Source organism: Maylandia zebra, linkage group LG20, assembly GCF_041146795.1.
Source record: "Maylandia zebra isolate NMK-2024a linkage group LG20, Mzebra_GT3a, whole genome shotgun sequence".
Taxonomy (NCBI): Eukaryota; Metazoa; Chordata; class Actinopteri; order Cichliformes; family Cichlidae; genus Maylandia; species Maylandia zebra.
Genome location: NC_135186.1, coordinates 12,211,817 through 12,238,480, shown reverse-complemented (window position 1 = coordinate 12,238,480; position 26,664 = coordinate 12,211,817). Strand labels below are relative to the sequence as shown.

Below are 26,664 nucleotides of genomic sequence, written 5' to 3'. Positions count from 1 at the left end.
ATGTCATTCGGATTGGAAAAAGTTGAATAGTAACAAAGAGAGCGAAGGTAGTCAGAAAAGAGGGGATCAAACTACCAGAAATGAATTCTACAGGCAGCAGAAACCCAAGAAAGAAAAAGAGCAAGGAGAAGAATCATCATGGTAGGACAGGCCCCTTCATGGTATGTATGAAGGCAGATTGAGGAAATTGTATCAGTGGCTGGACAAAGTTGGACTGAAAGACAATACAGAGGCCCTAATCATGGCACCACAAGAAATAGGTCTTAGCACGAGCTCAATAGAAGCAGGGTTCTACCACACCAAGCAAGATCCCAGGTGCAGGCTGTGCAAAGATTCCCTGGGATACATGGAACAACATAAACAAGTGGCCAGCATATACACAGAAACATCCGTGCTGACTATGGCCTGGAAGTCCCACGGTCAAAATGGGACATGGTTCCTAGGGTGGTTGAGAATGACCAAGCTAAGTTCCTGTGGGACTTCCAGATACAGACAGACAAACTGGTGATAGCTAACCAGCCAGACATGGTAGTGGTGGACAAGCAGAGGAAGATGGCTGTAGTGATAGATGTAGCTATACTGAGTAATAGCAACATCAGGACGAAGGAACACAAGAAGCTTGAGAAGTAGGGCTGAGAGAAGAGCTCAAGAAGATGTTAAGGGTGAAGGCAATAGCTGTTCCGTTGGTAATCAGAGCACTGAGTGCAGTGCCCTTGAAGCTTGGCAAGTGCCACCAGTAGATCCCAGACATCCAAGATTTCTGTCCAGAAGAGCGCAGTCCAAGGAACAGCAAAGATACAGCTAAAAGAACACCCGGAGGGGCGAGAGGCACCCTAAAGTGATTATACACCAACTGCTCATTTTGAATTTATTTTATCATCCACAGGCAACCCTTTAAATTATTATTACTATTTATATAGATTTTCCATTCATTATAAATAGTGTGTTACTCTTATATAGAGAGTGTAACCACAGCTGGGCTACACAAAGCTTCTCAACAATACTCGGAAATTCGCTTATACCAGGTCCCACAGAGGCATGCTGGGAATTGAAACACACAATAACATTTCAAAGGCAGTGAAGTACTGAATGGGAGTAACAGGCACTGGGGAAATACAAAGGGCAAGTTTCCTTTCTTTCTGACTCACTTCCTCTCTCTCTCTCTTCCTCTCTCTCTCTGTCCCTCTCTCTTTCTCTTTTCCAAGGAATGTGCACACACCAAATAGGAAGGACTGCCAGTAATACACCTCACTTCCTTACTATTCAACTGCTATCAGTTACTTAATATGTTATATGTTGCTTTACGATATATATACACTACTGTGCTGTAAACAAAATGCTGTAAACAAAGAGTGCTTTCAGAAAAAGAAATGATTGTTTATTGGCCCCAAATGCATTCTGCAGCAGGATAATGACCCCAAACACACAGCCAAAGTCATTAAGAACTCTCTTCAGCGTAAAGAAGAACAAGAAGTACTGGAAGTGATGCTATGGCCCCCACAGATCCCTAATATCAACATCATCAAGTGCCTTTATGTATTTTTACTTGATAAACAGAAAATACAGCAACTGCTTTATCACACAGAGAGGTCTACACAATAGCAATGGACTCCTTTACTGCCCCCGAAAGGTGGAGGATGGAAAATATCCAGACTTTTGTTGATGGTGGTTCAGGGGTTTATTTCAAGCCAATTTCACATTCTAAAACAACTTAGTGGGTTAGCGGTAAACAACCCCACCTCCTGTGTATGCTTGCTCTACGGAGCTTTTAAATGCCATTGCTACCAACATTTAAAGTCTTCCGATATAGGTGAGGAATTTGAGGAGTTTTTCTTCTGCCTTGGTGAGATCATGAGTTAAAGTTTTATTTTCCCTTTCCTCTTCATTTACTAGTAATGCAACAAGTCATCTGTTCTAGCACTGGCTCTGATATAATTATGTGGAATGTTTTCCAAACACAATGAAAATAGATGAATTTTTATTAATTAATTTTATTAATTAATTGTTTCATGCATACTGTGCATGTTTATATTTGCAGAAGAAACGATTTCAATGCTTCTTTAATACTGCAGCATCCTCCATCTACCAGGAATAATATACTTAAAAGAAATTCATCCAGCTGGGATGGAACAATGGGTAAAGTGTTATCATCACCTTCTTCTGTTACTGGATCGTGGATTATTTTCAAGTAGCATTCAAACTGAGCAGCCAGGATCTGCCGTCTCGACTGTCCAAGTAAGTCGGCCAAATCCATGTTAGTAAAATTCTCCTGCCGTGGCATTGTTTTTTCAGTGACTGCCAGGGACTCCATATCCTGACAGTGGGCCACCTGGGCAAGGTAGTCATCAAAAACAAAGAGTATGTTAGAGATACTACAAATCTACGTCCTCTAATTTAATCAAAGCACATTCTGGCTTTGACATAAAGCATTAGACACTTAAATAGCTAATGGGTGAAAGGAGTACTCACCTCTGTGAAGAGTGCCAGTGCAACCAGCAGGGAGAGTGTTAGGGTTTTCCACATTTCTCTAAAAGGAAAAGAAGAACATGAACAATGTAATTGTGAAACATCTGTACGCTAAGTCTCCCACCATATGTACATGTGAAGTGGCTTCAGCTGCATCATTCAAGTACGACATAAAACCACCACTAGCATGCATGAAATCAAGCGCTCCGCATAGCGTCACTGTTGCAGGCCGAACCCAAATGCCTCTGTGTGAACGCACAGTTTTTATAAGCACATTCGTGTATGTTTATTCGCTGTTTGTGTATCTTCTCATTTATCAGCAAAGGAAGTTCATGCTCCCGCAGTCATTTCTCTCTACTGTCCACTCAGGGTCACAGAAACAGATGTGTGTTTATTGTTATTTTGGGGCAAAAGAGCAGCGAGTTCCCTTTAGCTTTTCATCTTTAATGAGCCAGCCAGTTACAGAGTCTCTAACAACAAATACACAGTCAGTGCTTTAATTCTGTTGTTCTCGCTCTCTATAGTCAGACTTTGTTTCGGGGATTTGCTCAATGCAAAAATCTACAGCTGCATATTCTGTTTAATTTTTCCTTGAAGCAAAATGTATTGTGAAACGGAGGCATCTACATTTTTTTTAAGATTTCAAATGATTAAAGTCAAACACAACTGATAAAATAGCAACATTTTATCAACATGGTTACAAAAACATTTTGCCAGATGTGAAAGGGATATAAACTGAAGAGTGTATGAGAAAAATATCTGAAAAAGCAATAAGAGTTCGCATTATCGTCAATAAATTCTCTGTAGGGGACAGAGTAATGAAAGCATTTTGACAGATGCGAATAAGAGAGATAGAAAAGCAAAAGGGGAAAGAAATGTGTGGAAATGTTGTGAGTCAGCGGTGTTGTTTCTCTAAATATTCAGTTTTATAATTATTTTTGTGTGTGTAAAAGAGCCTGGAGAGAAGAGCTCTCAGAATACAGGCAGACTTGATTTCATCATCCAAAATCTTCTGCGTGACTGGATCATTTTTTTCTCCATTCAATCCAACATATAAGATGAAAACGTTTAAGTTTACAACTGAAATATTCTTGTTTGATGCTTTTGTCTCTGTTGCTTATTTACTCATTGTGACAATAGAATATATTAAAAATAGTTTTGTAACTCTCGTGAAAATTTAGTTCTCTTATTTTTAATTGAACATACACTGGTGATGAAAAGAAAGAAACAAACACTGAACGGTGTAGGTGAGGACAGTAAGCAGGCTTGGTAGACAGATTAACAAATAACAGGACCCATCAAACGCTTAGTTATTCAAATAATTAAACATTTAAGAAAACATGCTTAAAATATAAACTTAATGTATTTCAATTAAGTAAATTTAATTTGACCAGATTCCATTAAATGTAACATTTTATATTCTACACAAGTAAAATTACCATATAATAAAATGAAGTTAAGTCAGCATTATCGACATCAATATTTTTTTAGTGTACTAAAAATAAACTAAAATAACAGAGAAAATTAAATGTATGCTGATTTCTTCACAGATTACAGCTTGTTCAAAATGCTTCTATCACTCCAGTTCTTGCTGACTTGCATTGGCTACCCATCAAATATTGTATTGATTTTAAAATCTTGTTGCTAATAAATAATATTGCGCCTAGCTATCTCACTGACCTTCTCAGCCTGTACACTCCTAGTCGAGCGTTAAGATCATCAGGTCAGTTACTCTTGGTGCAGCCTAGGTCTCGACTGAGGACCAGAAGACGATCGTGCCTTTGTCTCAGCTGCACCTAACCTCTGGAACAGCCTTCCTGCTACTACTATTCGTGCCTCGGACTCTATCCAATCTTTCACATTACGGTTGAAAACTTACCTATTTAATCTGGCATTCCCAACTAGCTAGTGCCCTCATCTCATCTATTTTAATCGTATTATTATATCTTTGTTTAGCCTCTTAGCTGATATTATATTTGTATGAATTGACCCTCCGAATTGAGGTCTGATACCTACTTTATTTAGCCCACACTTCTGGTCTAATTAGTGCTTCCCATCTGTTAGTGTTAGTGCTAGTGCTTGTTTTGTATTTTGGTAATGCCTTTTATATAAATTTATTTTGATCTATTGTAATATTGTGAAGCACTTTTCAAGCCTTTGGTTTTAAACGTGCTATTTAAATAAAGTTGTATTGTATTCTTATAAGTCTGGACACAGACTGGATGTCATGTTGTATTGCGTAAAAAGCTTAAACTACACTTATTATAATTAAAATATCAGTTCGCCAATGTTAAAGGTTAAAGTCAAGTGCTTCTCAAATGCTCATGAGTCAGTCGCAAGCATACAAAAATGACTTGTAACTAGGTTTGAAGTGAAGGCAACACACAGGAAATGTCCCAAGCTCATTACAGCAAAGCTTGCCTGCAAGATTCTTTCCGAACTGCTTGCTTCTGCAGTTTTCCTCCACCAACCCAGAGAAAGTTTTGGTATTGCTGAGTCTGCTAAGATCAAGTGCAACCACGGATTACTTTAGATTGTTTAACCACAGCTTTTTCCCCCAGCTGAGGAGTATTTCAAATCGACTGCAGCACAGGGGGAATTTAATGTGAATATTGATCTTTAAGTAACTTACAGAAGTAAAAAAGTCACTTGTGTTTTTGCATTCTTTATATTAAGAATCATCAACTATTATCTTTACTACTACCATGTGCAAATAGGTTTCTGATTTGGTCTTTTAATGCCATCCTACCAGCGAAGAACAACATCGTAGCCACAGGCTATTGTAGCCTGCCCTTACTTTTTTTTTCTTCGCATCACAAACTGTGCTGTGACAGTTTTTCCCATGAACTTCAGTTCTGAGTTTCCGTCAGTGACAATGATGACACGCACAAACACACACAAATATTTATAATTATGATTCAATCCATCAAGAACCAAACAATGATTGCCCCTCTTTCTGTTTTGTACACAGTTGCCTCTCGTAATGTATTGTTCCCCATCAGAACATTGTTAACCCAAGGACACGCACCCGCACATATCATAATGCCTTGGCAAGTGCTCGCTATGTGCCATTGTCACCAATAAACACTGCTTGCAATCTATCTGTGAATTGTAGCCAAGTGGTTTGGATTGTCTTTGTTTTGCGGTAACAAACTGAGATGCTATTGCTGATTCGTCACTTCCTTTGTCCCTGTGGTTTTATTGTCTTTTATTTTCTCTTAGGCGTCACCTCTCAATTTGAACTTAGGTGATGCAGATGCATGCTGATTTGACTGTGCCCAGAGAATTGTGTGTCCTATATTCAGCCAGACACATTAAGACGCACACATACAATAAAGCCAACACCCTTTCCGCTTGATCTCTTTCTTTTTCTCTTACTGCTGCTCTTGAAGACTCTTCCTCTCAAACTATTTTTTGTCCTCTGGTTTTTCTCATCCTACACTGCTTCCTGTCAGCATTTATCTCAGTCATACCGGTTCATCTGGTGAGAACAAAAGCCCGAAAATCACGGACATGTCAGTGAGACTGAAGAATATTGTGACTGCTTTTCTTTTACGGCTATGAAAAAAAGCTGGGAATCACTGCTGACCAGTGTTTGAACTCAGAGATTCAAACAGTGTTTAAAAAAAGAAAAGTCGTACTGAGTGCAGACATAAAAAAACACATCACTTTGACAAAGCATCAGCACATGCAGCTTACAATAACCTGGTTCATGAAGAAAACAATGAGTCTTTATACTGTAGCTCTGAGCACCATTACAGCAGGTCAGCTGGGACAGTATCACTAATACTGTGTAAAATAACAACAATAACATAAGTTTCCCCCCTAATTTAGTTAACCTTTCCACACCATTATATTAAGAAATTTTACTTTATAAGTCACTATGCTGTCAATCTCCAAACAATCTCCAAATTTTGACCATGTTTATTAAAAGTCCCAGCACCGTCTGCAGTACATGTAGCAGAGTAGCGTAATAGCTGAGAAGATACTGATGTGGGTCAAGTCCCTATGCTTTTCTTGTGTTGCATGGCTTACTTGGATAGATATTTATATTGCACTAGTCTACACTTACCCAGCGCTCAAATATTTACACTGTAAAACCAAAAGATCCACACACATACACGGAGCAGTTTCTATGCCCTTTTGGTGCATTTTGTCCAGCACACGCGCACTCATTGCCACTACATGGTGGTTCAGTAACTTGCCCTGATTAGTAGACCTAAGACACGGCTTTGGTTTTAATCAGCTGTGCTGTGATTTACCACCATATTTATACTTGAATGATCAGTTTTCCACAGATGAGGTTTTTTTCTTATAAAAAATAATTAAAAGTCTGTTAAGGCATTCTTGTGGTTCCTTGACTTTCCAAAATTAAAGCCTTCATCTGTCAGGCTCCTCACCTGTGAAATCAACCCTCAGTTTGACTTCAGGAAGCAGACATCCTCTCTACTTTTCTGCTCATACACTACTTATCCTTTTCTTTTCTCTTTCCTCTCAAACCCAACAGATCGTGGTAAAAGACGCCCGCCTCTCTGACCTTGATTGTGCTTGAGGTTTCTTCCTGTTAAAAGGGAGCTTTTAATTTCCACCGTCACCTACTGTTTTCTCACAGGTTATCATTTCCCCATTGATACTGTACGTCTTTACCCTACAGTATAAATTGCCTTAAGGTGTTGTTGTTGTGAGCTGGGGCTAAACAAATAAACCTGAATTAAATTAAATACTTTAAAGATTAGGTTTCAAAGTTTATTTTTTATCGGGCAGATCCCTCCTCAGATTAGGTCATCTACCCAACTACCAATCTTGAATTCCCAACTTTAAACATTCTTCTTCTCATTTCCCAGCTTCAGGCCAGCTTCTGTTTTATTTTCCCCACTGTGTCTCTTTTTCTTTTACTATCTTCATTTTTAGTATTTATGAAAGTTGCTATGAATTTATTTTTATTATTATTTTTTTATCCTTCATTTGTATTGTTTTCTTTTTTGATTGATTGATTGATTTTGATTTTACTGTTGTGCAGCATTTTGGTCAATGTCTGTTGTTTAAATGTGCTGTCGAAATAAACTAACTTGACTTGACTTTTTGATAAAGCTTACTGTTACTGTGGATCACGTGATCCACTAGTTGCTCACATTACAGTCCTCCATGAGGCTGATCCTGATCTTGGAAAAACTTCCTTCCAGGCTGATGATCCTGGAATAATGACCTTTTAACTGGAAGTGTCTTCCTGTTAAAAAGGAAGGCTTGCTCCACATAGTGCTTGCTCATAAGGGATTATTTGAATGTTGGGGTCTTCTCTCCAATATCATATCTCAATAAAACTGAATTTAATTGGAATTAGATTGACATGTATATGATTATTGAACTAGTGACAAAAGCACTAAAAGCACTATTTTAAAATTTTAATTTTAAAATAAAAATAAAAACATTAGCAAAATTACATAACAGCAACTAAACTTCAGTATAGGTCAGGCTTTTTCCAATAGCTCAGTGCATTCCTTTAATAGAGTTCTTTCTTTCTTTCTTTCTTTCTTTCTTTCTTTCTTTCTTTCTTTCCCTAGTGAGATGTTTAGATGGTCTGACAGCGGTCACTGTCAAACTGGTATGCATTGCTTGCTTGTCTGGTAACAGCTGTAAAAACAAATCAAGGCCACCAGTTCACCACATGTAGCAGCCTCACACTAGTAATAATGCAGAGAGTCATCACCTATTGGAAGTGCTAATAACAGGAAATACTAACATGAGTCCAAACACGTGTCAGATGCTGTAGCCTTTCTTGGCAACCACAGAACTCAAGGTGATGTTTTCAGTGGATGGCGAGGTTTGAAGTAATTAGGCCAAACTGCTACTTCACAAGTGATTTTGGCAAATGAATTCTGATTAAGATAAACTGTCAGACTCTAAAAGAAGGAGCGACCTAACAATAAAACCTAACACGTTTTATGGAATAGAAAATGAAGAAACATACCAGGATCCTGATGTTCTGAGGTCATAAAATGCTTTAAAAAAAGGATCAGTCATCTGTGGTATTGTGAGAAGCCTTTATTGCTAAAGACTTTTTCTCTCCTTAAACAGAATTGTTTCTCATTATTTTTGTTAAACCAAAGTGACTCTAATAAATCGTCCCTTTCCCTCTTTCTGGAAGGCAGAACATAAATATGTCTACATCTGAAAAAGTACAAACTGTACCTCTTGATAGTTCATGAGAAACAGAAACATGGGAGTCTGACTGGAGTGGCCCGTATTAAGCAAAAAGTCAGAGAAAAATATTGATAATGTAGAGATAGCTTAACAATAACAACAACCGTGCTATGTTTCTTTGGCCTGTGTTCCACCCTTTCATTTCCTTCCAGTGTTTGAATATCACCACACTGGAATGTTTTTGCACAAAATACACAAGAAGAACAATCCTGCCCACAAGAAAACCACCACCCTGTAGCTTTAACACTTCTTGTAATGAGGAGCTTTGAAATGGTTGCTGTTCTTCAGATACAGCAGGCATCAAAACCACATCAACATACTGAAGATTGTGGCCCACATAAAGGACCCCTTGAGCTCTCCTGCATTATCCAGGGCCCAGGGGAGAAAAAGCTTGACCTTGGCGCTTCTAAAACCAATACAATTGTTGTAGATTTCCATTTTTGAAGGAATGGATTACACCTTAAATCGGTGAGGTCATCTTTGCAAAAAAAGCCAAGAGTGCCTACATTTTCTGGGGGTGAAAAATGTAAAAATATACAGTCATCGAAAGAATTCTGCAGGTCTTTTGTAAGAGCATCAGTGATAGCTTGATTTGTAGCTATGACGAACATTGGCACAATCCCGAAGAACATTTGGATCAGGAATACAATAATCGTACTAGATCGGGAATCACGAAACACTTACAGGAACAAACTACAGTTAAATGGGTTAAATGAATCAGGACACAACACACTATCTACAGGATCAGTACACAATTTCTCCAGCTGGACATAACCATAGCAAATTTCCCATCAACCTCCTGGTACTTGGACTGGTACTTATACGTTAGAAAGGACTATATCCAGTCCATTTACTAATACTAGTCCATTTACGATTTATCCTTTGCCTTTTGGACACACACTGTTTTATATTTATCTTGAACTATGTCTATCCAGCTAATATTATTATATTTCATTTAGTTATTTCATTTACATGACCATTTTAATTTGAACAGTATATTTAGTTTTATAGTCTCACAGTTCTTAAACCTGGCTCCTATTTTATCTTTCAGTGTGAACGGACGCTCTTTTCCAAAAATGAGACGAATCAAGTCAATTCCATCTGAATCGAGCTATTTACTGACAAGCTCCCTAAACGCCTACTTTTTCTCAAACTGCCTTTTTCTTTAAATCAGTTGTGACGTCCTATAGTTTCCACAATGCCAGTTTGACAGCATTCAAAGAGTGGTCATTTTCATCATGAAGTTACATGTGCAACATGTGTAGGCAGGAGAAGCAGTGGTGATGTTATCAGCAGAAGATACAAGAAGACTTCCAATTAGGGGGGAACTACGAGAGACACAGCATGTCTCATAACATCACTGCATTCCGGTCTTTTGAGGTAACTGTTTCTGAGAAATAGTGTTTCTGTAGTGTGGTCAGTATGTCCTGTATAGCACTGTTTTCCCTGTTTTACTGTGTTTGCTAAAATCCCCTATTGTAGAGTAAGAGTTTAGATCTTCCCCAGTCCTTACTGAATAGATTTAATTCATTATTGAATCTAGTTCTTCATGATCAGTGATATTGTAGCAAAATATATTCAATTCAGTTCAGTTTTATTTATATACAGGGAGTGCAGAATTATTAGGCAAATGAGTATTTTGTCCACATCATCCTCTTCATGCATGTTGTCTTACTCCAAGCTGTATAGGCTCGAAAGCCTACTACCAATTAAGCATATTAGGTGATGTGCATCTCTGTAATGAGAAGGGGTGTGGTCTAATGACATCAACACCCTATATCAGGTGTGCATAATTATTAGGCAACATCCTTTCCTTTGGCAAAATGGGTCAAAAGAAGGACTTGACAGGCTCAGAAAAGTCAAAAATAGTGAGATATCTTGCAGAGGGATGCAGCAGTCTCAAAATTGCAAAGCTTCTGACGCGTGATCATCGAACAATCAAGCGTTTCATTCAAAATAGTCAACAGGGTCGCAAGAAGCGTGTGGAAAAACCAAGGTGCAAAATAACTGCCCATGAACTGAGAAAAGTCAAGCGTGCAGCTGCTAAGATGCCACTTGCCACCAGTTTGGCCATATTTCAGAGCTGCAACATCACTGGAGTGCCCAAAAGCACAAGGTGTGCAATACTCAGAGACATGGCCAAGGTAAGAAAGGCTGAAAGACGACCACCACTGAACAAGACACACAAGCTGAAACGTCAAGACTGGGCCAAGAAATATCTCAAGACTGATTTTTCTAAGGTTTTATGGACTGATGAAATGAGAGTGAGTCTTGATGGGCCAGATGGATGGGCCCGTGGCTGGATTGGTAAAGGGCAGAGAGCTCCAGTCCGACTCAGACGCCAGCAAGGTGGAGGTGGAGTACTGGTTTGGGCTGGTATCATCAAAGATGAGCTTGTGGGGCCTTTTCGGGTTGAGGATGGAGTCAAGCTCAACTCCCAGTCCTACTGCCAGTTTCTGGAAGACACCTTCTTCAAGCAGTGGTACAGGAAGAAGTCTGCATCCTTCAAGAAAAACATGATTTTCATGCAGGACAATGCTCCATCACACGCGTCCAAGTACTCCACAGCGTGGCTGGCAAGAAAGGGTATAAAAGAAGAAAAACTAATGACATGGCCTCCTTGTTCACCTGATCTGAACCCCATTGAGAACCTGTGGTCCATCATCAAATGTGAGATTTACCAGGAGGGAAAACAGTACACCTCTCTGAACAGTGTCTGGGAGGCTGTGGTTGCTGCTGCACGCAATGTTGATGGTGAACAGATCAAAACACTGACAGAATCCATGGATGGCAGGCTTTTGAGTGTCCTTGCAAAGAAAGGTGGCTATATTGGTCGTTGATTTGTTTTTGTTTTGTTTTTGAATGTCAGAAATGTATATTTGTGAATGTGGAGATGTTATATTGGTTTCACTGGTAAAAATAAATAATTGAAATGGGTATATATTTGTTTTTTGTTGAGTTGCCTAATAATTATGCACAGTAATAGTCACCTGCACACACAGATATCCCCCTAAAATAGCTAAAACTAAAAACAAACTAAAAACTACTTCCAAAAACATTCAGCTTTGATATTAATGAGTTTTTTGGGTTCATTGACAACATGGTTGTTGTTCAATAATAAAATTATTCCTCAAAAATACAACTTGCCTAATAATTCTGCACTCCCTGTACCTACAGCATGTTCTAATCGCTCTAATAGGATATTATGGTCAACAGTATCGAATGCTGCACTAAGGTCTAGCAGGACAAGCACAGAGATGAGTCCACTGTCAGAGGCCATAAGAAGATCATTTGTAACCTTCACTAAAGCTGTTTCTGTGCTGTGATGAACTCTGAAACCTGACTGAAACTCTTCAAATAAACCATTCCTCTGCAGATGATCTGTTAGCTGTTTGACAACTACTCTTTCAAGGATAAGTGCTGTTCACTAAAGGAAAAATATTGTTTCATTTTTTTCACAAAAAAATGTGAGCAGTTTAACACTTTGTTTAGACAATATCAGCTATTCTTTGACCATTGAGCCAAACAGTCAAACAGTTGTGGCTTTAGATATCCCCCTAAAATAGCTAAAACTAAAAACAAACTAAAAACTACTTCCAAAAACATTCAGCTTTGATATTAATGAGTTTTTTGGGTTCATTGAGAACATGGTTGTTGTTCAATAATAAAATTATTCCTCAAAAATACAACTTGCCTAATAATTCTGCACTCCCTGTAGTGCCAAAACACAACGCCAGTCACCTCTACCCACATAGCAAGCAGGTCTGGCCTGGATCTGGTATCAAGCCGGCACTGCTGGTTGACTTCTGGCATGATAAGACGTATGTCATCCAGATATGGGCCAGGTTTGGCAATGATGCCACTGTTTATGCGATGGCATGCCACATCTGGCCCGATTGTGGTTTGGTGTATGTGGCCCAGGCCCATAGAAAATAGGTCTTCCCTGGATCCGGCATCAAGCTGGCACTTCTGACTGACTGGTGTCATGGCAGGGTGTATGTCAACCAGATGTGGGCCAGGTCTGGCAATGATGGCACTATTTATCTTCCTATTTTCCTATTTTAGTCAGAAGACCTAAATGCCATGTTGCAATACTATACTGCTATGGTAGCCAACGTTTCAAATGCAGATTTGACAAGTTTGTGAGTGTACACTATATCCCAAACCTAGTGACGGTTTACTCTCTGCACCAGTGGGTGGCTGTAGCTCAGGAGGTAGAGCAGGCCACCTACTGATCGGAAGGTTAGTGGTTTGATCCCTGGCTCCTCTAGTCTGCAAGTCTGTGTATGAATATAGTTAGAAAGCACTCAGTCTAGAGAAAGTGGGAGAATGTGGAATGTTGTATAGAGTACTTTGAGTAATCTGGGAGAGTAGAAGAGCGCTATATATGAATCAGTCCATTCACTGTCTGAACAGTTTTGTCATGTTACTTTTGCACTATTATGTTCCAGCACATGTTGTTATTACATGGCTTGATTAAGGTACACATTAGGCTGACATCTGGGCCAGCACAGGGCCAGCAGTGTGTTTGCAACTGGCCCTTGGCTGCACACAACTTACACATGGCCCACATACCGCAAAGAATGACGGCCCTTTGGTGGCCCAAATCAGGTTTACCAGAGGTAATCCACACATGGGCCAGCAAAGGACCACCAGTGTGTCTGCAACTGGTCTTGTGCTGGCCCATGTGTGGGCCACCTCTGGCAAACCAGATCTGGGCCACCAAAGGGCTGTTATTCTTTGCGGTATGTGGGCCATGTATAAGAACATTGTGTGGGCCAGATCGGGGCCATACCAATTTTGCTATGTGGGTAGGTGATGTACAAGTCATACAGTCTCAAATAATATGTAATAGAGACATGACTGGTATTATCACTTGAACTAACAAACATGTTATCCAGTGGCTGTAGATAGCAACTACAACTTTTTAGCCAGGGTTTAAAAAAAAAAAAAAATCCAATTAATTTATATAAATCATTTCACAGTGAGGAAGGTCGTTAACAAAAGACATAGCTTTTAAATGTCTGACTCGGCTCCCCAGCAAATTCAGTCTGTTTAAAGAACTCCAAACTTTCATCACTGGATCTGCAGGTAACTCTTGTTAAAGTTCAAGTGTTTGAAACCAGGAGAAGACTGCATTTGTGTGTTTGTGCATTGATTATTATAACACTCTTCTTTCTGGGTTACCAAAAAAAGGTTTTAGAGGTTTACAGATTTACAGATGGTACAAAACGCAGCTGCTTGGATTTTAGCCAAAAATTGTGAAATTTGAGCACATTACCCCAGTACTGAAATGTCTTCACTGGTTGCCTTGTCAGGTTCGAGCAGATTTTAAGTTCCTGTTGCTCACCTACAAGGCTTTAACCATGTCACGCATAGTGGCCACTACAGTGGACAGCTATCGTTGTGGACAGCTGTTTTCTTGTATTTGTGTCAGTGTTGATATACTTGCACATAAACCACTACACTGGACACTGATGTGTCAAATTCATAAGTCAAAACGTATGTTGTGCACCTAAGTGGACATGTAACCAACTCTTTGAAAAGTACATATTTTAAAAAATGAAGTTCAAAAATATTTTTTCATGCCTAAAGATGAATAAAAGTACTTAATAAAAAAAATCCTGATTGAGGTTGTCATAATTCATGCATGAAAGGGTTAAAGCTAAGTTAAAGACCTACTTGGTCACCTGATCCTATGCGTCTTAATTTTATGCCTATTAGTTTTTAAATTGTTATCAGTTTTTAAATTGTAATGTTTTTTGTATTGCTTTTATTCACTTATCTTTTTTTAAATATTCAAATAGCTGTTCAGCACTTTGTTTAAAAGCGCTTCATAAATAAAGTTATCATTTTTATTATTAATGTAACCTCCATCAGAAGCCTATGTCACATCTGCTGATATTTTTGATTAATAAATGAATGAAAGTGCACATTTTTCCTTGCTTGAAGGTAGAACAAATTTCCCTGCCGTGGGATCAATAAAGTCTTATCTTATCTTATCTTATCTTATCTTATCTTATCTTATCTTAGACTATCAATTTTGATAAAATGTTTGCTTCTTGCTCAGAAAAGCAAAAAAAAAAAATTGGTTAAAAAGAAATTCCTATAATTTTCATGGGACATACTTGTTTTTTTTGCATGACTATATGGTCTGTACTACAGCTCACCAGCCGGAACTAATAAGAAATCCAAATGTTTTTGTTTTTGCTGTCCCAGAATTAGCTTTATTGGTTCTTTTACTCAGTAAAATGGACTGCAGATGCTGCTGTGAAATAAAACAACTTTTTTTTTTCCTCCACTGACCCTAGTGGTCATTATTGCATAATTGCACAATGGCTAATTTTGTATAAACTAAAATAGAATATTATTGTTAGCACATGTGTTATCAATTGCAGTATTGCATTTTTGCAGGGTTAAAGGAATTTCAACTGTAGGGGAAAAAAGCATTTTTGCCTTAAAAGCAGTAACTCGAGAAAGTTATTTTGGGAAGAATGCAGTTAGTTTGAGAAAATCCAGACCCCATGGGTATATATAAAAGAACAAAAGCTCAGACTGAAAGCTTAAATTAATTATGAAAAACCAATTTAAAAACTAACAGGCCTAAGAGCAAATAGCTGGCTGGAATTCTCACGCTGCTGTCAGCAACATAACAGAAAAAAGGACTGTGTAATTAAAAACTCTTCTTTGTTAGATAACTAAAATAAATGCCACTCAAAGCAACAATGAATGCACTCCACTGGATAAGAGAGAGTTTATCAGTGATAAGATAAAATACCACAAACACCATGGAGAACCAGAGGGAAGAAAAAGAAAAACTGGCCTTGATATTTATTTACAAGCCATATTTCTTTTTTTTTTTTTTTTTTTTTTTTGATCATGTTATACACGTATACTATTTAGATAATTTATTAATATAAGTCTTCCAAATATGTTTCAGCATGTAACTGCTGAGTTACAGGATTTGCTTCAAGAAGGAAATGTCACTTAGAGTGATGGAGAGTGACGCTTTTTTTCACCCAGTTTTCACCATCATACCAGCTTTATACTGGTCAGACACCAGAGAACAGTCATAGTGGTCATGTAATATCTGCTTTTATACTGTAGGTCAGGGGTGTCAAACACAAGACCTGGGGGCCAGAATTGGCCCAGCAAAGACCCTAATCGAGCCCACTGGACAGTTTTGGAAAATGTGAAAGATGGCATAGATTTGGATTTTTCATAGGTCTTTTTTTTTTTTTTTTTTTTGGAAGTGAGCCATATTTCAACTGTAGCTGAAAACTGTTCTGCACATCAAAGCTCTAATAAGCTCTACAGCTTGTTTATGTATCAATAAGTACTTAGAGTTAAATTTAAGTGCCAATATTGTTTAAATGTTTAAAAAACTATCATTGACCTAAACTTCCATTAACAAAAGTCTTTTAGACTACTGAGTGACTGTCTGAAAAGCATACTTAAAAGTGTAAACACTCCTCATTTTGTAAATACTTGAGCTTATATATTCATAAAGTGCTGTTGATGTTAACATTTCATTCTTACTTTTTGCAGGATGGAAGGACTTTAAGTTGCACGTACTGTAGAAGTTAGATATGGTAGAATCCAACCATAAAGGTCAACCTTCAGGGTCATAACCCAGATAACCCTGGAGGTGACGTAAGATAATAGGCGGGGGTGGTGGTGGCTTTGGTTTGAATACCTCTCTTTTTTGAGTTCATTTAACTCACCAATGCGCAAGCAAAAGTGAATTTAATCTGCAGGGCACTTTATTTTCCCATGGGGTCCCATGAAAAACTGGGACTGCTTTGGAGGGCCCATTAATCATTCCCAAACACTAAAGCTACTGTGTCTACATTTTCAGGCACCTTATATGACTCTTCCATGTTTGACAGTTAGGGGTATGAATTTAATTTTCTGAAGGGGCCATATGACTGGGCCTGTTGTGGAGGGCCACACCAAGAGACTCCAAAGTGCACACAGAATACTTTTAATTTAATAACATTTCATAAAAGTACTGTTTAAACTCAAACCTTGAGGCAGAAAAGTAACTAGTAACTGTATCTCTTAGGGTTGAATTGTTAAATAAAGTGCTCATATACAGTAAATTTAGATTTGAATGAATTTACTTTGTTTCTAATAATGCTTACAGAGTCAAACAGGTATTTGTGGCTCATCCAGCTATATGGTTTTTTTTTTTGTTTTTTGTTTTTTGTTTTTGCCTGTCCCATTTAGTTCTTTTGCCATCAGAATTGTTGTCTAAAGGCGAAGAAAGATGCCCAACGGATTTACTTTACCAAATTGACCATCCCAGCCTTGCCATAATGGTCTATTTGATTCACCTTTTATTGTTTATTTTATTTATTTTTTATTTTCACTTGCTAGATACGGGACAGACTTGAATGAGGAAAAGAAAAGGGAGAAAGGAAGAGGGGGGGAAAACAGCGGAGAAGAGGGACGGGGATAAAGGGCAAAAAAAACAAAAACCAACTAAATAAGCAGACAAAAAAAATACATATATCAATCACCTGGATCACCTGTTGAGAAAGAAAAAAGAAAACAAGCAGAAGAAAACGAGAGTAATACAATAAACAACATCACGATGATATATGGGAATATAACAGTAAATACTAAATATTAAACATTATTGTGCAGCACGTAAGATCGACAGCGCACAGTGTGCTTTGAGGTAGGAGCCAAAAAGGGTGTAGTTTGTGTGTGTGAGCACCCGTGTGTACACCTGTGAGCATGGACACGCTTGTTTTTAAAAGTAATGATCTGCTAGAGGGTGTGGGGGGGCCACTGCCCCGTCCTCCAGGGCATGAAGCAGGTATGGAGGAGATCAAAACTCCAGACATCCAGAGGCCCCTAGAACACAAGAGACCAAGGAAGACCAACAGAGGGGCAGCCGCGCCACTGTCCCAGAAAGAGCTGAGGAGAGTCCCAGATGAGGGGTCACTCAGCAGCCACGGAGCAGAAGCCAGGGGGGTTGCAGTGACGTGCCTGTGAGCTCCGCCGGCAGCCAGCTGTGCCAGAGTGACCGAGCCCCAGGCCGAGAGGCCGAGGGCACCCCACCCCCGAAGTGGCCCGAGCGAGCCCCAGGCTCCAGGCCCCAATAAGCAGCCACCAAGGAGTGAGCCGGTGTGTACCTGGACGCCCATCCCCGCCCATCCAGCTATATGTTTTATTCAGCTCAGCTTCTCATGTTTTCTTATCTGCTTGATGTTTCTTAAATATCCAACATTTAAAGTGAGTTTTTTCCAGTTCCTTTCAGTAAGTTGCTCTCGAACACTATCTAGTAGGTCAAACTGTCACAGCTTCTCTCCCATGCAGGTCTACTGTGGCTGAGGAAGTGTCCCTCAGTGCATCTGTTCACACATTATTTTTATTTATTTGTATTTCACTGGGGGTGGGGTGGGCATCACAGAGCGGCAACACAAACCATAGTAATATGTGAGGGAAGGGAGACAGGAAGGATGGATCCTCTGTCATCCTGCACCAGCTTCCTGCCTGCTCTCCCCTTGCCACTTCTAAAGAGCCCAACAGGTTAAAAATAAGCCATTGTAATGTGTACACAAAGGGATATGGAAAGGACTTTTATAGCGGGGGGACACAGATAACATTCTCAAAGCTTCTTAATATAAAAACACTCAGTTCGGTAGGGAGAGGTGAGGAAGTTCATTTGCAGAATTATAAACTGAACAATGTTGCATCTATTCTGTCACCCTTTGTAGTTCAGTTTGTGGGTGTCGAGTACAAAGTAAAATGGGAGGGCAAGTTCGCTGTAAGTCACAACTTTGTTTAACATGCTAATATGTAAACATGCAATAAATCTACACAGTATGAAAGGTCTGCACCTTAGAACAACACGCAGCAACACTACACATGAGTAGTGAGCGAGAGGAGGGAGGTTTGGGGTCTTCACACACCCCTGTTCTCTGCTGGCCATCGGGGCGGTGGGGCTGGGAGGAGGTGTGGCCGTCCGATTGGGATCTGGGATGCGGGGCCTCCCTGCTGCTGCGGGCGCTCAGATACAGTGGGGCAAAAAAGTATTTAGTCAGCCACCGATTGTGCAAGTTCCCCCACTTAAAATGATGACAGAGGTCAGTAATTTGCACCAGAGGTACACTTCAACTGTGAGAGACAGAATGTGAAAAAAAAATCCATGAATTCACATGGTAGGATTTGTAAAGAATTTCTTCGTAAATTAGGGTGGAAAATAAGTATTTGGTCACCTCAAACAAGGAAAATCTCTGGCTCTCACAGACCTGTAACGTCTTCTGTAAGAAGCTTTTCTGTCCCCCACTCGTTACCTGTATGAATGGCACCTGTTTGAACTCATCATCTGTATAAAAGACACCTGTCCACAGGCTCAAACAGTCAGACTCCAAACTCCGCCATGGCCAAGACCAAAGAGCTTTCGAAGGACACCAGGAAAAGTATTGTAGACCTGCACCAGACTGGGAAGAGTGAATCTACAATAGGCAAGCAGCTTGGTGTGAAAAAATCAACTGTGGGAGCAATCATCAGAAAATGGAAGACATACAAGACCACTGATAATCTCCCTCGATCTGGGGCTCCACGCAAGATCTCATCCCGTGGGGTCAAAATGATCATGAGAACGGTGAGCAAAGATCCCAGAACCACACGGGGGGACCTGGTGAATGACCTGCAGAGAGCTGGGACCAAAGTAACAAAGGTCACCATCAGTAACACACTACAACGGCAGGGAATCAAATCCCGCAGTGCCAGACGTGTTCCGCTGCTGAAGCCAGTGCATGTCCAGGCCCGTCTGAAGTTTGCCAGAGAGCACATGGATGATACAGCAGAGGATTGGGAGAATGTCATGTGGTCAGATGAAACCAAAGTAGAACTTTTCGGTATAAACTCAACTCGTCGTGTTTGGAGGAAGAAGAATACTGAGTTGCATCCCAAGAACACCATACCTACTGTGAAGCATGGGGGTGGAAACATCATGCTATGGGGCTGTTTTTCTGCCAAGGGGACAGGACGACTGATCCGTGTTAAGGACAGAATGAATGGGGCCATGTATCGTGAGATTTTGAGCCAAAACCTCCTTCCATCAGTGAGAACTTTGAAGATGAAACGAGGCTGGGTCTTCCAACATGACAATGATCCAAAACACACCGCCCGGGCAACAAAGGAGTGGCTCCGTAAGAAGCATTTGAAAGTCCTGGAGTGGCCTAGCCAGTCTCCAGACCTCAACCCCATAGAAAATCTGTGGCGGGAGTTGAAAGTCCGTGTTGCTCGGCGACAGCCCCAAAACATCACTGCTCTCGAGAAGATCTGCATGGAGGAATGGGCCAAAATACCAGCTACTGTGTGTGCAAACCTGGTAAAGACCTATAGTAAACGTTTGACCTCTGTTATTGCCAACAAAGGTTATGTTACAAAGTATTGAGTTGTATTTTTGTTATTGACCAAATACTTATTTTCCACCGTGATTTACGAATAAATTCTTTACAAATCCTACCATGTGGATTCATGGATTTTTTTTTTTCACATTCTGTCTCTCACAGTTGAAGTGTACCTCTGGTGCAAATTACTGACCTCTGTCATCATTTTAGGTGGGGGAACTTGCACAATCGGTGGCTGACTAAATACTTTTTTGCCCCACTGTATGTACCAGCTCACTCCCAGTGACTACTTGGCGGGGCCTGGTGCCTGTTGCTCGGTCAGGCCTCTTCCGGGGCAAAGGGGGCCCTCGGGCCTCTGGGCCTGCGGCTCGGTTCACTCTGGCACAGCTGGCTGCCGGCAGAGCCGGCGGGCACGCCACTGCAGCCCCCTCTGGCTTCTGCTCTGTGGCTACTGGGTGACCCCTCATCTGGGGCTCTCCTCAGCTCTTCCCAGGAGGGTGGCACGGATGCCCCTCTCGCACTCTGGGGCCTCTGGATGTCTGGAGCTTGGATCTCTTCCATGCCTGCTTCATGCCCTGGGGGACGGGGCTATGGCTCTCTACATCCTCTAGCAGACCATTACATGGGGAAACCTTTTGAATACAAGCACGCTGATCCACACAGGTGTGCACACGAGTGTTCACTGTTCATAGACATAAACTACACCTCTATTGGCTGCTATTTCCAAGCACATTATGCGCTGTCGGTCCTGCTTGCTACACAACAACATTCAATATTTAGTATTTACTGCTGTTTACACTTAGCTAGATTAACGTGATGGTGTTGTGTTTAGTATGTTGCTCTGTTTTTTTTTTTGCTTGTTTTCTCTTCTTTTTCTCTCAACAGGTGACGTGCCCTTTCTCACTGTCCCTCTTCCCTTCTGTTTTTCTTTTCCTTCATCTTTCTTTCTCCCTTTCCTATCCTTCAGTCATGTCTGTCCCATCTGTTACAACTGAAAATAAAATAAAATAAATAATAACAACAACAAAGGTTGATCAAATGGAGCAATACAGCAAGGCCGTGATGATCCATTGGGTATCCTTGTTGGTCTTCAGACAACAATTCTGACGGCTAAAGAACCAAATGGGACAGGCAGAAAAAAAGAAGAAAAAAATGAACAGTATGAAAGGTCAAACAAGGCCTCCTTTGTTGCTCATAACTTACATCACTAGAAAAATAAGCTATGTCGTAATTTCAAACAAGGAGGTACTAATTGAAAAAACAGACTATATGCAGCACAGAGCAGCTCAGCTAGTCCTGAACAGCAGCCCCGAGGTCATTTTTCTCACAAGTAGGCAGACGTTTACAGTAATTTGGAGTGTGTTTGGAGATATCAATACCATTACAGATTCATTTGTTTGCCTTAAGTAATATAACACACGTCACATAATTTTTATTATTATTTTTTAATAAACGGGAGGATGAGAAAGTCTATTTACCACATCTGCACTCATAGTTCAGTACTGTTCACAAACCCAGAAATAATTTCCATGAGCTGGCTTTACTAAACCTAATCATGCTGTGCAGTCACACAACAGAGGTTATCAACTTGCCAGTCACTTGTGGCCAGGAGCTTGTAAACATGGAGTGAGAGTGCACACTTCTTGTTCTATTTCTCACAAAGAGGAAAAAACTATAAACCTAAACAAATATGAGGAATAAGCGACAAAGCTGGTGAAGCCAAAGCCAGGAAGAAAAGCTGGCTCTGGCCAGACTGTGCCAAGTTGTGAAGTTGAAAGCCTTATCAATAACACTTCCCCTGCATTAACAAAAAGGTAGATCCCTCTGTAGTTACAATTCTGTGTTCCACTAAATTAATGTCTTTCTTAGATGTGTGCATGTAGCATGGATTACACTTGTCCTTAATATTGCAACCATGTTGGTGTTGAATGGTGAGTAGTTAAACAACTAACAATAAAAACCTGTACAACCTTATAGTGACAACCTGCACAAGTCTTTAGGGTTTTAATTAAGATTATATCTAAAAACATCTCATTAAGCTGCCTGTCAGCAAAAGATATGATTTTGCTGGTCTCTGAGTAAGCCACCTCTTAACGCTTAGCTTTGAAGAGAGTTGAATATCTCACTAGTTCTAACTAAACTGAATTGAAAATATTCTGAAAATAACTGCTTCATAAAAACCATTCATATTAAACCCGAGGTTACCTCGCTAGCACCCCACATCTTGCTTCTAATTTCAGAAATGTTTCCAAAAACACATCCTATAAAATGTTTTTCACTTGATTTGTAAGTCTGGCAAAAGTGGAAATATCTAGTGTATCTAGTATAGTGTCAATTCCATTGCATCCCCCCATATAACACTGCTTTTACATTCAGGTATTTAGCTTGCTAAGCAGATGGTTCCTTATTTTGTCTGTTGTTTGATGCAGCTAGTGAGAGCCACGAGACTCAACCATATGATAAATGTGTTTTGAAAAGCATCTACAAGCATCATGGCGGTTCAGAGTTAGGAGATCATTCTCAGTCTGTTTGTCACTATGTTTGAATCATTTCACATCATATTTGTATCTGATTCCATTTAATACTGATATTACGTAACAATGCTAACCCTGGATCCAGGCCGATCTGAGGACTCGTGTTTCTGTTTTCCCTTATATGCAAAGAGATTTTCATTGATATGCTACTGAGTCATATCTGCATGTTATGATCTGTTTAGAAATGCTGACTCATTGCTATAGTTGTTTGTACACTGAAAAAAAATATTTATGCCCCAAATACTGACTTTAAATAATCTGATTACATTTCAGTTTCCCATGTTACATTAGTACAGTGTAAAATGTTGAATTTGATCAAATCTGGTCAAATGAAATTGACTTGATTGGTATTCAGTTTATACCAAGCGTATTTTCCTTAATGATTAGTTATTTGAATAAATGAACCTATAATTTTATATAATTAGTGCTTTACAGATTTTTGTGAGTGTATCTCTGTCCAGCTGCATCCAGAGGCATTTTGGTGCGCACTGGCTGATAACTCCCTTCAGAAATCAAAAGTGAACTGAAAAATTTCAGAGGTCTTTGCATTTCTGCATTTGTCTGGTGTAATTAAAAAAAAAAAAACAAGTTGAAAATGTGGAGCTACAAGGAAGACCCCTTGTGAATGCAGGAACAAAGTGAAGGTAGCTTCTTTCTTCTTTTGTCTGGCAATATCTACTCACACATCTTATAAGCAGCTGTTTGGGAATAGAAGACACATTTCCAATAGTAAACAAGTGAGAGTCACTTATAAAACCTGCCCACTAACCTGTTGCAGAACAACAAGAGCCAGCAACTAGTCAACACACAAGAGCCTGTTATGCAATAACCACAAGGAGCTTTAATTACAGGTCAAACAGGGTACTTGAACCTACCGGCAGGGGGTGATGGAAAGGATGCACAGCGCTTTCATAAAACAAATGCTTTCTACTTAGAGTGACCTCAAAGAAATATGATCTCCACATTGTAAAGTGATCCAGACAAAACGTATTGTTTGATTTAATACACTTTACAGTTGAGGCTCTGTGTTTGTTTGATGCTATGAACAACGGCAAGGTGTGCAGAAAGTGGTCTCTTAACATTATCTGATTCTGTAAATCACTTATGAGAGTCAGCCCACCAATAGCACCAGGATTTACAGCCACCATGTTGTCCATGTATGACTTATTGGGAGCTTGGTTATGTTCCCATAGCTGGACCCAAAAATAGCTCCTGCAGCTTGGAGCTATGCCATGCGGTTCCTTTTTTGTTTCTTATTTATACTTTTTTGTCCCTGGGACCATAAAAGAAGCACAAGCAGCACGGACCAGTGAATAGAGGAAGTCTGACATCTTCTTAACTGCTCTATCCAACCAAACACAAGCGCTCCCACCTAACAGATTACTGCCAACACCCGTGGCTAATGATGACACAGAGGGAAGTTAAAACTAATAAAATGGTAAATATGCCAGGTTTAGCCATCCTTCCCATCTATCAGCCAGCGTGGGAGCAAGCACACCCTGACACAGTTCCCAGATATGGTCAGCCTGACACCATGTTCACTACCAAAGCATCTACTATGATTCTCCCCCCCCCCCCCCCCCCCCCCCCCCCCCCCCATTTCCCATATATCACACTAAAGTTCTTCTTTAGTTTCCCCTTGAGAATAAACAGACTCAGTCTTGTTCTTTCTTTCCTCCACTTATTCAACTTCCTAGGAAAAAGAAAATCTAATATAGCCATGTAAAAAATGGAATAATTCAAATGTGACATCAACAAGGTGGTTCCTGTTGTAGAAATAACCTTTAAAATGACCTTTATCTCTAAAGTTTTATAGATAACACAATCTAAAAAAAAATAAAAAATCCTATCTATGACTGAATGACAGGTCATCTTAGGCTACCTAACAACAAACCCTGCAACTCACCACCTATTATTAACATACAGCATGCAACCCAAACTGTCAGTTATCTACCACTGAGCCTAAAATAAGCTCATATTTTTATTTTTATTTTCTTGTTTTGTTTTATGTAGCAGTGGGGGGGGGGGGGGGGGTCGGGGTCGGGCAGGGGGGTTTGTTGGCCTGTTTGTGTTATGAAAACTGAAAAGCCAGTTGGGGGTTGGGACCAAAGTAGCAGCTCAAACACCTATTAATACACTGATAGCTGCCTGGCAAGAGCAGGCTGTTCCACTCAGACACACACTAGAGTGCAGGGGTGCAAAGTTTCCCACAGGCACATGCAAAGTCCAGGAAACATCTTAGAGCATTCACACGAAATCAAGCAATGAGGTGGTCTGAAAGCTGAGAATGCACAGGTATGATGACTACACCTTGGCAACACTAGGTCGAGAGCACAGTGTTGAAGAAACTTAATTCGAATGGCAAATATAAGAAACAAATGCACAAAGCAAAACAGGAAACTGTTGTTGACATAAAAGTTTCTTGTAAAGTTTTGATAGAAATGTAATAAAACAAGTGAGAGTCACTTATACAGAGCATGTAATTCTCTATCGCTCTTTTTTTTTAAACACACACACATTCAAAGCAGGTCCTACCAGTCTGCAGAGGTTTTCTAGTGATTGCTAATGTGCATGTAGAAGGAAATGAAAATCACCCGGGAGAAATGCAAATGCTAAGAGAAATAACAAAGCACTTGTCAGTCTGATGCGAACAACTTCGAGCAAGCTTGTGTGCACCTCTGTGTTTCCTATATTATTTTACTCTCTGTGCTGTTAAGTCAGACTGAATGTCAAAAGGAGCACTTGGGGATGCCTTCCTTAATTTGCGTTCTGTAATTAGTTTATCAACCGGCATTACTCAAGGATGTGAAGATTTTACAACAGCAATGTCAATTTCAGCAGAAATCCCTTCCCCACATTGCTTACTGCTTTAAAAAACTGTTCTATTAGAAGCCATCTAGCGTTTGATTGAATCTCAGAGTGCTCCTAATGACAGGAAACACTATCACCTCCCACTAAAGCACTGCTATATTGTCCATCTTTACTGTCAGATGTCATTTACTTTTCATGCTATGTTGACTCACTGCAGACTCCCTGATGTTGACCATCTACCATCTGTGCTTCGCAGTAGTGAAGATAATCATGGCATACACTATTTTATCCCTCTGTATTCTATTCATATATTACTTAGAACTGCAACAGCAGTAGCAGCCAAGGAGTCAGCTCAGGGTGTGACCTTCCCTCAACTTGCATGAACCCTATATACAAAACCCCATAAGGGAAAAAAAATGTTAGAATCTTTTAATATTGCATAAAATGCTTTCAGTGAGTGTCAGCTACAAAAACCTTATTGTTCTCTATCATAATAAACATACTCGTAAATAGTTCTATTATTTTTTGTGAAAAAATACAACGTGCATGATTATTACTACGTGTTACAGACACCTTGTATCGGATTTACATGCCTACATCGTGGATTTTCCACAGTCATGGAGTAACTTTTCTTATGCATTGCATTGGTGCAGTTTTTCTTTTTCATAAGACACAACACGTTTGCATCTTGCGCTGTGTGGCCACAATTCAAGTGAAGGCTCATAAACATTGTAATAAGTCGTGCCCTGGACTGTTCCTAATGCCTGATGTTGAGATTTGTGGCTTACCTTTTCTTTGAGTTAGCTGTCAAACTGTCTTCTCCTCCAAATATCCCCATGCTTGCATGATCCGAACAGAGAACTGTCTCATGCTGTCTCTGTATCAACAGTGACCAAACCCGACCACCCCGCTATAGGAGTCAAGACAAACGTCATAGCGAATACTACGTTCCTGTTAGCACTTTCAAAATAAAGCATCTCTGAACTGAACTGACATATTTGTATTCATTAAGTGTATAGTACAATACATCCTATTTTACATTTATGTTCTATTTATTAGATTGTAATATCTATGAATTATAACACACGCAGTATGTAGTATATTAACCTATTGCAATATTAAATTTAGTAAGCTTTAGTAAACACTCTTCTCTTTGTCCCTACAGCTCTTTGTCCTCACCGAGGAGGTGACAACGATTACACAGTCAGCTATACAGCACAACACTTCCATCTGCCGTTTGTTGTTGGACCACCATCTGTAAATAGGAAACAGCCTCCATA

General features: G+C 39.8%; 1 protein-coding gene across 1 annotated transcript in view; it reads right to left on the bottom strand.

Annotated features, from left to right (window-relative positions):
- calcrl2 (calcitonin receptor-like 2) overlaps window positions 1–26,289 on the bottom strand; it is a 40,029-nt gene extending 13,740 nt beyond the window's left edge. The window contains exons 1-3 of the mRNA XM_004574948.4: window positions 26,173–26,289; window positions 2,470–2,527; window positions 2,155–2,329 (exon numbers count right to left, since the gene is read on the bottom strand). Of these exons, the coding sequence (XP_004575005.1) occupies window positions 2,155–2,329; window positions 2,470–2,527; window positions 26,173–26,222 (283 nt within the window). The 5' untranslated portion in view covers window positions 26,223–26,289. The remainder of the gene's footprint in view (window positions 1–2,154; window positions 2,330–2,469; window positions 2,528–26,172) is intronic.
- Between the last annotated feature and the right edge of the window lie 375 nt (window positions 26,290–26,664).